The sequence below is a fragment of the Neodiprion pinetum genome, chromosome 5 (genome assembly GCF_021155775.2).
Source record: "Neodiprion pinetum isolate iyNeoPine1 chromosome 5, iyNeoPine1.2, whole genome shotgun sequence".
NCBI classification, from domain to species: Eukaryota; Metazoa; Arthropoda; class Insecta; order Hymenoptera; family Diprionidae; genus Neodiprion; species Neodiprion pinetum.
In genome coordinates, this window is record NC_060236.1 from 21872945 (window position 1) to 21889209 (window position 16265).

General features: G+C 38.1%; 1 protein-coding gene across 1 annotated transcript in view; it reads left to right on the forward strand.

Annotated features, from left to right (window-relative positions):
* Positions 1-1639: 1639 nt before the first annotated feature.
* The window catches only part of LOC124219716 (uncharacterized), a 127079-nt gene continuing 112453 nt past the window's right edge, over positions 1640-16265 (forward strand). Inside the window, exons 1-3 of the mRNA XM_046627702.2 lie at positions 1640-3029; positions 9872-9897; positions 11097-11696. Coding sequence (XP_046483658.2) covers positions 11511-11696 — 186 coding nt within the window. The 5' untranslated portion in view covers positions 1640-3029; positions 9872-9897; positions 11097-11510. The remainder of the gene's footprint in view (positions 3030-9871; positions 9898-11096; positions 11697-16265) is intronic.

The following is a 16265-nucleotide window of genomic DNA, read 5'->3' on the forward strand; positions in this document are numbered from 1 at the left end:
TGCAATTGAGCTTGGTGTGTGTATCATATCGCGTAGTAAATTTGGATGTTATGTAGTGTCGAACGCGAGGTCAAGGGCTCGATTGAGTGTAATGTACGAAATTAAAACAATTATCCTTTTGATCATACTTTATTTTTATTTCGGTTTCAGCACAAACCGTTGAAGCACACATAATTAGAATAATTTCAACATCATTATACGTGAAACCTTTTTTAAACTTGAGTCTGGTCTCATCGTAAAGTGCGAAATATCATGACACTGTAATAATTAACATATTTTTCAAACGTTACTTTAATTTTGGTACAGACTAACGATAAAATGGAATACGACTTGTAAGAATGAAACTTCATTGACTACCGCTGACTTCCAATGAGTTACGATGACTTCCAGAAGACTCCATATAACTCCGTAGTGACTTCCAAAGACTTCCAAGGAATTGCACGGTCTTCCAAAAATATCCAGACTCCCAAAGCCATCGGAGATCAGCGTAAATACGCCTTCCCAAGTAAATAGTCCCTTGGATTGAAATCTCCTTTCTCATTTACTTGACACGTTTATCCAACCTTGAATAGCGCTAAATTTACGGAAGAGCATTTAGCTGTACTCCTTTCAATTTAAATATAAATGTCTAATTAAAAAATCAGAGACCATCATTGAGTCATGTTACGTAATCTCAATTATGCATCAATTTTTCCAAAGTCTATTACCGTTGTTATAACACTTATGTGTATGCGCACGTGTGTGCGTAGAACGAGGTATATTATCCATGTACTGTGAACGAAACGCGGAACCATACGTGTACGGTGAATAATCAAGTCGCATGTATGCGAATATCAAATACGGCGTTTTTATCTTCCATTCGTCCGTCAACGGAGTCTAAAACATGGTCTCGATGTACGAAGTGAGGTGGTTCAACTTTCACACATATCGCGGGAGACAAGGTCATATATTTACCATTTCATTTCATGGAAGACGAACCACCTTAAGCTCGAGGAGAGAAGGAGCGGCAGCGGCAGCGTAAAAGAGCTTAAGGTTTCCCAACTCCTTCGTGGCGCGCAGAATACACGAAGTAAGGGGTCGCAAGGAGGCCGAGAAGGGGGGTCTGGGGTCCGGGTGGCCGGCACATCAGCAGTGCAGCAGCGCGGCGAGCGAGGAGGACTAGGAGCGAATTTTCGGGTGGGAATCGAGCCGTGGCGATTCCGCGCATGCGCAGTGCTCAGATTTATCGAGTAGCGCGGCGTAGCGCGTGGGCGGAGGGGAAGGGAGGAGAATATTCGCGGTGCCTGGTGGGGAGCAGCAGTGGACTCTCCTCGACGCCCGCGGGGCATGTGGAGGGGGGAGGCGAAGCGGCCGCCGCGTTCGTCAGTCAGTCGCGCCAGGCCCCCGCTAGCACAAGCAAGGCTAACCAGCATCGCTCTCGCCTCCATATTTTACCCCGAAAAATAACAAATAAATAAATATATCTATATATATATATATATATACATATATATACACATATATATATATATATTATTTTCGTTCTTATTGCTTCATAGTATATGTATATATATATGTATATGTATATGTATCTTCATCCTAGCGCGCATCTTGTTCTGCTTCAACAATAAAAGTAAAAATAATTGTAATTGTTGTATTTATACATTTATGTATTCGTTATTTTCCTTCCTCCGAGGTTTATTGTCGTAAAATGTTTCTAATCGCGCGTTAATAATCAAAATAATGTTTATCAACATCGTCGTCGTCGTCGTCGTCGTTGTCATCATCGTGGTGGAAAGAAAAGGCAGAGATAATATTTCGTAACGGGGTGATAACACAGTCTGCGCTTCTTGTTAATCCCAAACGTTGTGACTGCGAACTGCATACATACATTGGTTATCCAAATCAACATCGTATTATACTTGTTTTAATAATGACATCAGAAAGGAACGAATAAAACGCTGAAAAAACTTGTGTCGCAAACGGTTTCTCGATTGGTGTGATTTTCTGTGTTCTCGTGGTCAAAGTTTCATTGGTTAGCCGTTGGCTGTCAACTGATTAAACAACATTACGTTATACTGGTGCTTCTGGCGAGTACATAAAACGTCATATCGCGAAACGTATGTTACAAACGAACATTACATACGCGTGAACAATTGTAAATTTTTATCTTAATTTTTATTCATATTTCATTCCCCACGGTTTTAATCAAAAGTTATAAACTATCGCGAAAAAGTTTGATAGTAAGACTTGGTCGATGATAAAACCTAAGAAACAGTCAACAGAACGAGGACAAATCCACCGACTCGAGCCAGTTTCGAATTGGTCGTAAAGAAACTGATACAAGCAAAAAAAAAAAACACAACACAAAACACAAGAGGAGAGAAGAAGAGAAGACCAGCAGCATCGATAACATAAATATACACGTGTGTGTAGTACAAAGGATAAACAAGAAAGTAACGAAAATACGAAGTAAGAAAATATAATGGTGCTGTAGTTTTATGAAAGATTAGAATCGTTGGGCCAACGTCGAGAGCGCGGAGCGTGGAACTCGTGATAGCGTTGCGAGGCGGCGAGCAGCCGTTGGAGTAACCAACTCGTGGTACTGAGTCGGCGTCATCGATGACTTGAGAAGGAGAGGCGAGGAGCGGAGCGAAGGAGGCGGCACTCGTTCGCCGGAATCGTTGCTCGAGTCCCGAGCCCAAGTCGTGGCGGCGTCATACCGGTAGAAAACTGTGCGTGCCTGCGGTAGCAACAGCGGCAGCGATACAACGGAGGTGTTTGTAATCGTACTGGTTTTCGGTTTGATTCCGTGCGATGAGTATCACGTGAACAATCGCCCTGTGTGCATCGCTCGTCGAGTGCCGCGTGTATAATTTATCGCTTCGATCGTTGTTGTTCCCCAGTCCCTCGTTTTCCTCTTCGATTATTTGTGAATATCGCGTTCCTACCGCGTTTTTAAAACTGACGTAAAACCAGCCGAAGGGGGATATTCCGATTCAGTTTCCACTTGTTCTTCTTCGCTACTTCACCGTTTGCAGAACTCGTAGGTAAATATTACCCACGCTCTTGTGACTTGTTTTATGCTAGACGCGACTGTGTGTGTGTGTGTGTGTATGCGGTTATCTATTTATGCATATTTGTGTTTTGAATACATGTGTGTGTGTGTATATGTATATTGCACCTCTCAGGTGCGTTATGAAAGAAGTATGAGAGAGTTGAAAAAGAATGATTGTGTAAGAGTGAAGTCGGTCAGAAGTCAGAGACTGAGAAAAGGGAGGCGATAAAAAGGTTGTACTGGAAATATACTCACTGGTGTAAAGTAACACTGACGCTCAGAATCGTACATTACTTATTTATTTATTTATTCTTTTTTCAATTAACAAAATCGCTTCATTCTATTCTTCCAATTCTGAATTCTATCGGATTAATTTTTATCCATAACTCTGCATTTTAAGTAGTTGTCTGCTAGGTTTCACAGTATTTTTTCCCATTTATAACATTCCATACTGCACAAGTCGCAATTTTGAAGAAAGAAATTGAAGAAAAATATACTAAGCATTTCAGTCAAAAACGGTGAACAAACTGCGTTTTATACTGTTAATTTTTAGTTTTATTTAATCCATGGATATAAAATATTCTGAAATTTTCTCCAAGTCACATTAAACGATATTTTGTTGCCTCCTTTTGTTTTGTGCTTCCACCATCGTCGTAGTTACGTGATATTTCTTTTTCCGATACTTAATATCATTGTTATTATTGTTATTACCGCAAAGTATTATCATGAAACGCTTAAGTTACATCATCGTTACGTTTAATCGTATTAATACGCAACATGTATATATATACACTGTTTATAATCAATCAGCCTATTTTATAAACCATATTATTACCACGATGACGATGGACCTGAAACAAGGACGATGCTGATGATTGACTCGCGTTGATCGATTTTTTTTTTTTTGTTTCTTGCTTTCTGCTGAAAACGTGATTAATAATACACCTAACGCGTGCAACACGCGTGGTTAACAACTGAGATAAGTTTTGTTAAACAGAAATCTTCTCATCCAATCAGTCAGCCAGTCAGTTAGTCAAACCGATGAGAAGATGAGTGGCAGCAAACACACATCGGCAATATTGTTATCTGTGTGTGTACAGTGAGCATACGCGTGTTTTCTGCTTTCCCATCTCCTTCTTCGTGTCTTTTGTTTCTCTCTTTCTTTTGGTAGCCTTCATTTTTCCTGCGTCGAATAATTCACCGGTTTCATCGTCGTATAATTTAATACAACGCGAGAAAAAGGAACTGCAGACGTAAAAGCGAAGAAAGAAGGAGAAGACGACGAAAAAGGAGAAATAAAGTATGCTATGTGTTGAAAAGTGAAGGCAAAAGCGGATTGAAAAAGAAGACAAAAAGAAAAACACTACCGCGAGATAGAAAAGTAGAAGGGAATAGTTCGTCATAAAATCTTCACTCATCAAATCAGTTCAATCCTGCAACTCTAAACGATATTTTTCATTCAGAGTCATCTTCTTCAGTTTGCTGAGGAAAAATTATTCTCTTCGTACGTAGCCATTTCTGGTTTCATTTATTTTCTTGAATGTACAAATAGTTTTAACGAGAAATGGAATGATAACAAGTAAAAGAGGCATCGAAATGGTTGAAAATTATAATTTGAAAAATTCAACAAAATGGTGTACACATATTTACAATTATTTTACCATTAACAACGATAAAATAATAAGTATTTCACATATAACGTGTCTCTGAAGATCAATATTTCTTAATTATCGTTTGTCTTTTGCGGGTGAAAATTTTGTATGTGTACCGTATTGATTTATTAAGTTTCGCATAAGGAAAAAACAATAAATAAATTGGTAACTGTTACTGAGTTTATTTTAATCGTGTGCCGCAACCGGGAATTCCAGGAAAACCGGAAATTATACAGGAATATCAAAGTGCCCTTGAAAATACTGGACTTATACGGAAATTTCCCACAGCAACCGGGAATTTGCAATGAAATTATTCTTCGGAATATCGCTGCAATTGTGGAATTTTTAACTTACATGGAAAGTCAAAATGTAGGAAGAATAGAGTATAAAGAACTGTAATATAAAATTGTCACAACGAATACATCAGCATTGTAACGGTTCTGTATTCTGATTTTTAATACTTTACCTTTCGTTTTAACCATTCTTTACTTTGGCTTTCTAAATTTTGAAAATCTTTGAAATACATTTGCGCGTAATTGAAAATTCGGTATTGTGACCCTTTTATTTTTGGATTTTTCTACATTTTTGACTCCACCCGAATTCATCAGTTCTACACATCGTCGAATACGACGGTGTTCAACGTTGATTACATCACAATAAAGGACAAACGCCATAGAGATCACGATACACGAATATACGGAAGTTTTGAAAAAAATAAGCAGGAATATACGGGAATTATACATGAATATTGAATTCTGATATCGCTGGACACAATATTAATGTGCTTGCACAGTATTTCCATGAGAAAAACTCATTTTTGTCTGCGTCACGTGACAACGACGACGATGCCGACAAGGACAAAATGTCAACAAATTAGACCGTGTTAACGAGTCGAGAGAACAGTCTCGAATGGATAACAATGTTTGTTGCTAATATGCTGCGCTGCAGCTGCAGTCTGGCTGTTATTGCACGCATTGCACATTGCACGAAGCGAGCAGTGTTGTTGATCGTCGCTGCCATCGTCGGTGTGACGCATGTCTGCGAATCGGGAGAGACTCGGTGGAGTCTCGCGCCAAGCGCAGTGGAAATCGATAAGAATGAAAATGCACGGCAGAATACTTCCAGAGAAGTTTGGAAGATTCTGCGATGAGGGGTTTGTCCCATCAGTTGGAGCCCTCAGGACCGTAAGCATATGAATTCGAAAGACTTTCGGTTACACAAGTCGAGAATTCAGCTGCGGTCACAAAGCAAATGCAACGAGATTAATTCCGTTGAAAAGACGAGAAATTCAAGTGACATCAAGTTGCTCGGGCAAACTTGAAATAAATTCACATGACTTGAAGTTACCAAATCACTTTTCGCCGGATGAATACCCGAATTCAAGCATGTTTAATGCCTCAGAAAATTCAACACCGTTTACTACGAGGGTCGATTGATTGCGTGATTCCACGATTATTCGCAACTTTCCCAGTGTCAGTGTTGCTTGGGCATTTGTCTTGATTCAATCGGCGAGCTCAGAACTCGTGAAAGTAATCTTGTGAAAATACACGACCGAATGGAAATCACTGATTGTTTAATCGCTTTGTTCTACGATCAAAATGATCGTCTATGCCTGAGTTACAGTAACTGCAATTACGATAGGCAAGAAAAAAAAACTATACAAGAAGAATTGAGCAAACGAGAATTTAGTGGCTGGTGAATGACTGAATAATTTTTATAAAATGACAATCAATAAATCATTCTAATGAAGATGAATGAATGAATGCAAATAAATTTTGATGAGACAACGATTATGACTAACAAACACGTTATGGGAAAAAAAAGTGAAAGGGAATTTTGATAAATGGATGATGATGATGATATTGAATAACAGATATGAATAAATGTACATGTACAAAAACGCTGCCTGCTACTTATTACCGAAAAATGAAAGAATAGAAAAATTCGAACAGAAGGAAACAACGTGAAAGAGGCAAAAATTCATTACATCCATCTATTCGTAGTGTTTTTTATAAATAAACCAAACTAGCTTCTTCCCGTCTCATATATCATCTCTTCTCCTTGTTTCCCAACATTAATTTTTCACGTCTACATTCCATTAGCCTCTCTGTTTTGGATTTTGTGTTATGATTCTTAAATCTGCTGCCCCCCCCCCCCCCCCCCCCCCCCCCCCATCACTTTTACGCTATGAATCTTCTTCACGGGCTTGTTGTAAATAATTCCGTTCGTTGTTGTTGCTGTTGGTTGGAACAAATTGGAAAAGCAGTGTCAAATTTTATGAGAGTCGCACAACTTGATAAGCAGCATAACGTAGCACAGCGCCGAAATAGGACGTATTCGAGTATAAGATCATGTAGCAGTTCAATCTCTTACCGACCGAGCAAACTCATCCTTTTTCTTCCTATATAAAATAAACAAATGAACGGATAGGGTTCAAATTTCGACAATGCATCGCTCTTTCGTAGCAGAATTCAGGAAAACTACTCATATCCCGAAAATCGTGAATAACGGTGTAGTTTTGTGATATATGTTACTATTTCTCGGGCCAAAAAGTGCATAGTTGAGATACTTTCCGGGATTGCGTAAAGTATGTAAACTATGCACTGTTTGGCCCCTGAAGTGCCAGAAATGTAGAAATGGGAGCACGTGTCGAAAACCCACAAATTTTTTGACGATTTTCCGGATATGAGTCACTTTCCTCAATTCAGTTACGAAAGAGCGATGCACGGTCGAAAGTTCAGCTCTTTCCGTTCATTTGTTTATTTAATATATAGGAAGGATATAGTGAGTTTGCTCGCTCGGTAAAGGTAGGACTGTTGCATGACTTTAATATCAACTTGAGGGTACGAATTTAGGTCAATTTCTATCAAGTGCCATACTTTAACATTTGTTCGAGGATGCGCTTAGGTTCTTTCCCACCAATTTCAAACGGCTCATTGATCAACTTTTGGGAAATGTTTTTTGAACATCAATGAACTCCCGATTGATTTAAACGATTGTTTTAGTCCAGACCAGTCGAGACAAAGTAATTGTAAGGCACAGATTCAACAGGTGTAATCGAAGTTGTTTGAGCTGGAATTCAATCGATGTGTTATCCTCTTAACACGGAGCTGAACGAATCGCGCTGTTCATTTGCATCGAAAAAATATTGAAAAGTTTACGGAAAAAGGTTTCCCCACTGATAAAGTCCGAAAGAAAGTTCTTATCACGAAGTGGCCGTCAAATGTGAACTGACAATTCTACAATCATCAAAAACGTCTCGTCGTCCAAAAATTGGGTGGAAAAAAAAAAACAAAAAGAAACAATGGTTCCAAGAATTGATAAAAAACAATTCGTGCTCATTCGTTGAAATCGGAACACGAAACGAGAGGGAATATATGTTCTGACCGTTTCGATTTCTCCGTTACTCACTCGAAAGGACAAAATTTCTGCTAACATTGAGAACGGTAGCATAAATTTTAAGGTCACGCCAAATTTTTCACGACTATTTACCCTCTCAAAATAAACACAACCAGTTTTGGGCGATGAAATCGCGGATGATTATGCTTAGGAACCGTGGTCGTAGTGAATGGCTGACTGGTTGGATGGTTGGGTGGTTCAGTTGGTTCGGTTTGTTAGGTGGGTGGGTGGGTGTGTCTCGTGTTAATTTTAGCCACGTGACAAGCTGCCGCCGTTGCTTCGTCGGTTTATAATGCTGCCTCACTGCCGTCACCGACTATGCAGTACTCTCTTGTTCACTCTCTTTCTCTCTCTATCTTTCGCCTACCTATTCCTTAGCCTACACTGAGAAAAATTTCATTTGTTACAGTAACTAGAAAAAATCCGACCATTAATTCCTGAAAAAAATTTCAACTGATCAATATTGCCGATCGTAATTTCTAAAAATTTATGTGCCGATTAATAAATTGTGAAAACCTATCCATGGAAGGCTTTCTCTTGTTATCCCTGAATTATTTCGACCAATTTACGACACTTTTTCTCTTCGTGGTCTTGGGCTATTCGTTTCAGCCCTTTCGATTGATCTCTCATCCTTCATTCCCTGTCCGCTTTTCCCTCCCGTCGTACTAAATAACGCCACTAGCGCTTCCTCGCTTTTTCCCTCTTCTCTTTCTTTTTCCTCCTCTTTCCCTCTATTTTGGGCGAATCCCCTCCACCCCCTTCATCTCCCTCCGCCAACCACGAGGGATATTATCGGCAACAATGATCCCATCTGTCCGAGCGATAATTTACGAATTTCGAAAGCTGGTGTAGCGTTACGCGTACCTACTATATATATTGTATATGTATATATATATATATATATACACAACTTGCTATACATACCTGTACTTATGTACGATATTGTACGCATGCGTCGACGAGGGCGGCTGTAGAGGCTGCACGCGCGTGAATTGACGCTGACCTCGATATATACATGGTGTATGTGTGCGAGTGTGTGTCTACCCATAATATACTATAAACCCATGCATACATAATCCCCGCGCGTTTAAAAAGTTTGCAAATCGAATATACATGTATTTATACACTGTGAAAAAATTTCACTTGTCATAGGAACTAGAAAAATTCATTAAAACAGGTATCGTGAAAAAAACTGTTTGAATATTGTTGGAATTATGAAAAACGAGGTACGCGTAACCATTTTGCGCTATCGTCGATCCTTTTTTGGTAATTGCAACGCAAAATCAGTTTGTGAGGTTTACTCTACTTTTTTAGTTAAATAAGGCTTTGACGTCAATTTATCGTTGCACAAGCATTAAATTTTCGCAACAGTTGCAAGAAAACATAGCAACAGTGATCGCATTGAGAGAGAATAGTAACGGATACTAGACTTTCCGGTAACAGCTAGAAAATTAATTTTCATTTTGGACCTAGAACTATATTTTTTGATTGTGGTAAAAAATGAAAATAGTTAAGGACTGAGAGGTAACCGGAACTACAAATATTACTCTCAGTGTATGTATGGTAATAAGTGATTGTATCTGTGAGTTGATAATTTTTTCCTTTAGTTGAAAAGTATACATAATCATACTAATCACCATGCGATGATTTTTTTCGATAAGAGAGTTGAATGTATGGGAACGAATGGCACGTAGTATGTCCGTGTGCATAACGTTGTATAATCGTATTATCTTAAATCATTCGCTTGAGGCTAACAGGATATTCTTTTTTTTTGTGATTTCAGGAGAACAACAAAGGCTCAGTGGTTCTGTGAGTTTTTTTTTTTTTTTTTTTAATATACCGCGCTACCCGATGACGATGGCGATGATACAGAAAATGGTGCAGTAAAACGACGATAACGATAAAAGAAAAAATAATAAATAACAACGACGACGGTGAAAACGACGGAGGGAAAAAACGAAAAAAGTAATAAATGATCAATGATGATGTATGAATTCAGTGGCTGATCTTTGATTATTTTGCGGGAGGGAAATAATAAAAACATAATTATAATAATCAACGTCGGATAAAATTGCATTACATTAAAAGAAAAAAATATTTCCATTTTCTACTCGAATAACGTGAAATCAACGATATATTATTATAATGAGAAAGTAGAGGAAATTTAAACGATATCAAGAATCTTTGAAACTAACCCAATCTGAAATCGCAATCACGTAGAATAGTTATACGACGTACTTTGTTTCGCGAAATTGCTAGTTTATTGTATATTTGAAAATAGTCGGGCTAATTTTTGTATACTTATTCTTTTCTTTTTAATAACTCTCAAGCAAAAAATGATTCATCAATTTCCGAAAGGAAATCAAGCGATAACGCATTTCGTCGTAGATTCAGAATGACAAAGAAAATCAATAATAATAGTGGTCATTATAGCGATGATTGCAATAGTCAGCTAATTCTTATCAGCCGATGACTTTGCCGTCGGCGTTATCAAACGTCCAATAAGTTTCAGTGGTAGATCTGCAAATGAAAGCAACAACAGTAAAAACCAATTTGATTGTACCTATAATTGGATGATTGATCGATCCATTCATCGTTTCGTTCGATAATTTGTATTCGGGACTTGGGAAATGATATTGCAAACAATATCAAAATCAAATTACTTTCCCTTTTAATCACGACGTATAAAAAATATTCCATAAAATCGAATAACAGTATAATACATAATACGACGATGATAAATTTCTGCAAAAGTGTTTGTGTTTAATATCGAAAGTGCTGTTTAAATCAATAAATAAAAAAAAAAACAAGAAAATTGCTTTTTATTTTTCAGTGTATTTGTGCATAATATATATTTATGTATATATCGTACACAAATACGCGCAATAATAATAATAGTGATATCAGTAATTATATATAGTAGCGATAATATCGATAATACTAATTTGTTTTTGTTTTTTTTTTTTTTTTTTTTTACAATTTGTTTCTCTCCATTTCTCCAAGTTTAGTGAGACGTGAAAGAAGAAATATACACACATAGAAGAAAGGCAGAGAGAAAGAGCGAAAAGGAGAAAGTGAGCGAGGAAGAGAGATAGAAAGAAAGAGACAGAGAGAGAGAGAGAGAGAGGGGGGAGAGGAGAGAGAGAAAGAGAGAGAAAGTATAGTTTAAAAAAAGTTGATAACAGAGATAGAAAGTAGCGACGAAAAAGGAGTTAAAACGAAAAAGAAAATACAACTAAATACGCATGAACACATGAAAAAATTTGTGCTTTTTGTTCCGCGATTAAATTAATATATCGAATAGAAGTTGAAGTTTGGTGATAAAGCAGTAAAAAGAAAAACAAAAAAAAACAAAAAAAAAAAAAGAAAACAAAAACCTTAACAAACAAAAACTATATAAAGAACGAGATATAAATAAAGAAATGGCGATGGTAAACATGAATAACCTATTGAACGGAAAAGATTCGAGGTGGCTACAGTTGGAAGTGTGCCGAGAGTTTCAACGTAACAAATGTACGAGGCCTGACACGGAGTGTAAATTTGCACATCCACCAGCCAACGTTGAGGTACAAAATGGACGAGTCACCGCTTGCTACGACAGTATCAAGGTGAGCAATCAAATTTGTATTATTGCGACAGTTTTTTTTTTTTTATATGTATCATTTTTTCGCCAAACGGCAGGGTACGCGAATCTCTAGGTAACATTTTTCGTTCTCCTTATAAGACCGGCTCGGGGGATTACTATGACAAAAAAAAGTTGGACCAACTTAAATCTACTCTATTTGATGATTCGGTGAGTCAATTGATGGGAAAAGTTTTCTTTCGTGGAAGAAGCGGTCTTATAACGAGCGGATTTATATCGAACGGTTTTATAACGAGAGAGAAGAATTTTAATACACACGCAGCGGATCGAGTAGGAAGAGTCTCGGTTCCTTCCCTCTGTCCAGTCGAAACCTGGTCGTTCCTATCTACCCACACACACATAACTATCCACCCACACTCTTTTAGCCAGCGATATATTTACCTATACACTTTTACTCTCAATTGTGAAACTTATGTACACGTGGGTCTCTCTATGTACCCATCTACATCGGCCCCAGCACTCCCAGCACCAACGGCGGTGGCGGATGATATCTTTCGCGTTGTAATTGCGTCGCATGAACGAGGTCGTTGGTCGTTGGTAATATTGTTAATCGCCGGTGATAAATTTTACCGTATGTTATACATATACATATATGTATGTATGTGTGTATATATATATATATATATACTGCATCTGTACGTGGGAGGTTTTTTTTTGTTTCCCCCTTTTTGTTTGTGACTGTATTTAATACACGCGGAGAACGGCTTTTCGGAGTGCATATATTTATATATAACTAATATTATATATATGTTAACCTTTTCAAACATAGGCTAGGCACCGTGTATATACGTTATACATTATACATACATGCGCTGGAAGTTTACTTGTCTCTAGGCTTATGTAAGCGAGGAAGGAATGTAAATATATATATATATATATACTATATACTATATACATTGGGAGTCAGAGGTCTGTAATTTGAGAATAATTACTCAGAATCAATTTACCTGTTTTAACACCCTGTGACCTTGCGCCGTGTCGATATTTTCCGACCGTTCTTTTTTTTTTTTTTTTCTGTACTTTCATTTCTTCTCAGTAAGACCATTAAATAAATAATCACTTAGTTTTAGTACTCTTGAATAATTCCGCTACTCAGGTATTTCCTACAATATTCATTAGTTGGTTTGACTACTATTTTTTAAACCTATTACAATTCATTATAGTCTTTAGTTTTCGTTGTTGGGTAATTTAACTACTTTGGTTTGAAATAATAATAATCAATGGCGTAATTTACAAGACTTTTTTAAGACGTAGAATTCGGCTGGATAGCGATTTGTTGCAATTTTCTTGAGCGTGTTTTTCATTGATTTTCCAATTCGTCGTAGAAGAATTAATGTCTTTTGTTTAGTTCGGTTAGGTTAATCTTTGGAAACAGGTTGCCTTATTTTTATGCCACTAAATTTTGAATCTCGCTACAATGTGCGCCGATATTTTTTCCATTCGCTTGCTGCTGGAGGTGGTTGAAATTTTACAACGACGTTTCGAAATTGCTACGTGAGTGTCGAATGCCCGTCTGTTTTACCAACAGTCGATATTATCTAATTGACCTCCGTAATCCGAGTTGTACAAATTCCGACATCGCACGTATTATGTCGTACACAATATGCTTGTGTTGTTACGATACTATAATCTTTATGCGGTAAATGAACGGGGGTAATTAGTTGTCGTTGCCAGCCTATTATATCCGTACGTATCTACCAGGATACGTATCTAGATACGAAGATTACCCCGCCTTAACTCGCCTCAACTTACCCTAATTAACGAAGCTTGCTGGAATTAAAACTACGCGTGCGTGTGTATTCGGCGCTGGGGGGTAAATAAACGAAAGTCAACCGCTGCCTGCTACTTATTACCGCCATTATCGTCGTCATTATCATTATTATATATAACGTATGCACGGGGTCCTGGGAACGGAATCGAATCGATTGTTGAACATCAACACCGAGACGGAAACCGGAAATCTGCGGCAAATAATCATTTTGAAATTGGTAACGTTATCGTAACATTTGATGGTGGGGAAAAATTTGTAATAAAACAAAACACGCTCATATTTCAAAATCTTATTCCTAGTTCCTTCAAAGTCGTCGTAAAATTTAAAAAAAAAAAAATAGCGATTTCTTTCCCAATGTTTTGTGTTACGATCGCGTTACTTCAACCTCGTGCACAAATAAGCTTCCGATGCTTGTAGAACCAAACCTTCCGAACCGAACCCTTGCCTTCTTCCCTTTTATCCTTTTACACCAGCCTGCCTACCTGAATGATTGACTGATTGACCGGACAAACGAATGACTTACTAAACCCAATTGCCGTGCGCTCTAACAAGCCTTGAGCGTAACCCGATATCGAACCCTCGAAAAAAGTCATTCACTGTTTTGATTGCAAACTCAACTATGCTTGGCTTATTGAATCATTTCCGGAATCAATTCTTCCTGAAATTGTATCATCATTAGCTCGTTCGTATAATTATGAGAGGTTATTTTTAACCTTGATACTAAATTCTTCCATCAATATGGCTATTGTTCCGCAGCATTGAGCTGATACTAGATTGGCGCAAAATCTGGGCACCGCTCTATCCGATGAGTTTGAAACAATGTGCAACATTGCGTTTTAGAACACAACACTGGGCAAACGATTTGCTGCATTGTGTTTTTCTCCCATTTTTCGAAGCAAGTGCATTCCGCAATTTCTCTTTCAATGTAATAACCTGCAAACATAAATGTGAAACCAAGGCTGAAACAGAAAGAATTAAAAGCAAGGTTGTGCAACGTTGATTAAGAGTGAGAGAATATTTCCCGTCAGAAAATCGAAGGTATATCAATATTGCTCGTTAGCGATGGAAGTAATTCCGCTATTTTACACTGAGAGAAATTTTTTGTTCAGGTCACTCCTCAATCCTTGACTATTTTCATTTTTTACCACAATCAAAAAATATAGTTCTATGTAGAAAATGAAAATAAATTTTGTAGCTGTTACCAGAAAGTCTAGTATCCGTTACTATTCTTTCTCATTACGATCACTGTTACTATATTTTCTTGTATAACTGTTGCGAAAATTTAATGCTTGTGCAAGAATAAATTGACGTTGAAGCCTTGTTTAGCTAAAAAAGTAGAGTAAACCTCACAAACTGATTTTGCGTTGCAATAACCAAAAAAGGATCGGCAATAGCGCAAAATGATTACGCGTACCTCGTTTTTCGTAATTCCAACAATATTCAAACAGTTTTTTTAACGATACCTGTTTTACTGAATTTTTCTAGTCACTGTAACAAATGAAATTTTTCTCAGTGTAAGAATGTCCTCCAAGTTTTGGACACACGCGTAGAAGCAATAAACGATGATGGGAGGCACGAACCCCCGAGAAACTAGAGAAGCTGCATCGTCCGTAGCAGGTGTATTAGGCGTTTGGATTGGTTTAGTGTGGGTATTAGCTGTGAAAATAATCCCTCAGTTTCGGAAAATAGACTCGGTCTGAGCACTCTTTCGCCTCTCCTCGGCCCTCTTATCACTTCGCTTTGACTCCATCGGACGATGGTACATGTGTTACGTCTTTCCGCTCGTCTTGTAAATCTTTCCATGATTCGTTACGGAAAGAAAATCATCCCGCTGCTGATAGCTCGGTGCTAACAGGCTCCTTTTCACTCCTTCAACGTTTGGATCTATTCTCAAACTCCTCCGTGTAATACGAGAATGAGAGGCAAATTAATGGCGCATAACTCTGTCTATCTTCACCGTTGGGCCGCCTCTATCCTTTTGCTTCTTCTCCTCGATGCTCGATGGTGATTAGCACAATGCTGCAGCGTTGCTAGCCATTCCCGCAGACCCGTTTGATCTTTTCAAACAAAATGTGTCGAACCGTGCGTTCTTCTTTTCTTCTTCATCGAGAGAAAAATAAAATAATTTTTCATAGTATTTAAGCTGAGAAAAAACGCATCGTAATCGCAACAGCTCTCAGAGAACATATCTTGGAATTTGAAGGAAAAGAACAAAGTTGTTTGCGTTTTCTTGTGTGCTTATTCAAAAACCGCTCTCAAATTGTCGGTATACAAAATATGCCAGCGTATAATGGCAGGCGAAATACCGGAAGCTATTTGTGCCGCTTTGCACATGTATACACAAGACAATTTGATCGATCCTCGTTTCAGCGACAAGGATTATATTATGTGGGTTAGGCTTGCGTTCCTCGCATATTCTAGTTTTAGGTTCCTTCAAGAGGGAGATGCGATGCCATTGACAGGTGACATAACTTGCCTTCCTTCCCTTTCCTCCTTCAAACGACGTGTCAGCCGCGGCTCGGGTGGCGCCAGGTATAAAATTCGTGGGGATGAAAAAAGAGAGAGAGAGAGAGAGAGCGAGAATACTCGACGAAATATAACATCCAAATGCGAGGGAGCGAAATAAAAAACTACACGTAGAAAGAGAGGAGATACCCCAAGCGAGGGGGTGGAAAAAGGTCGAAGAGTTAGTCTCGATTATCGGTAGAAATTTCTTAACGTTGAGTCGGTCTCCGTATTCTCGGCCATAAAGTGAACACCCAT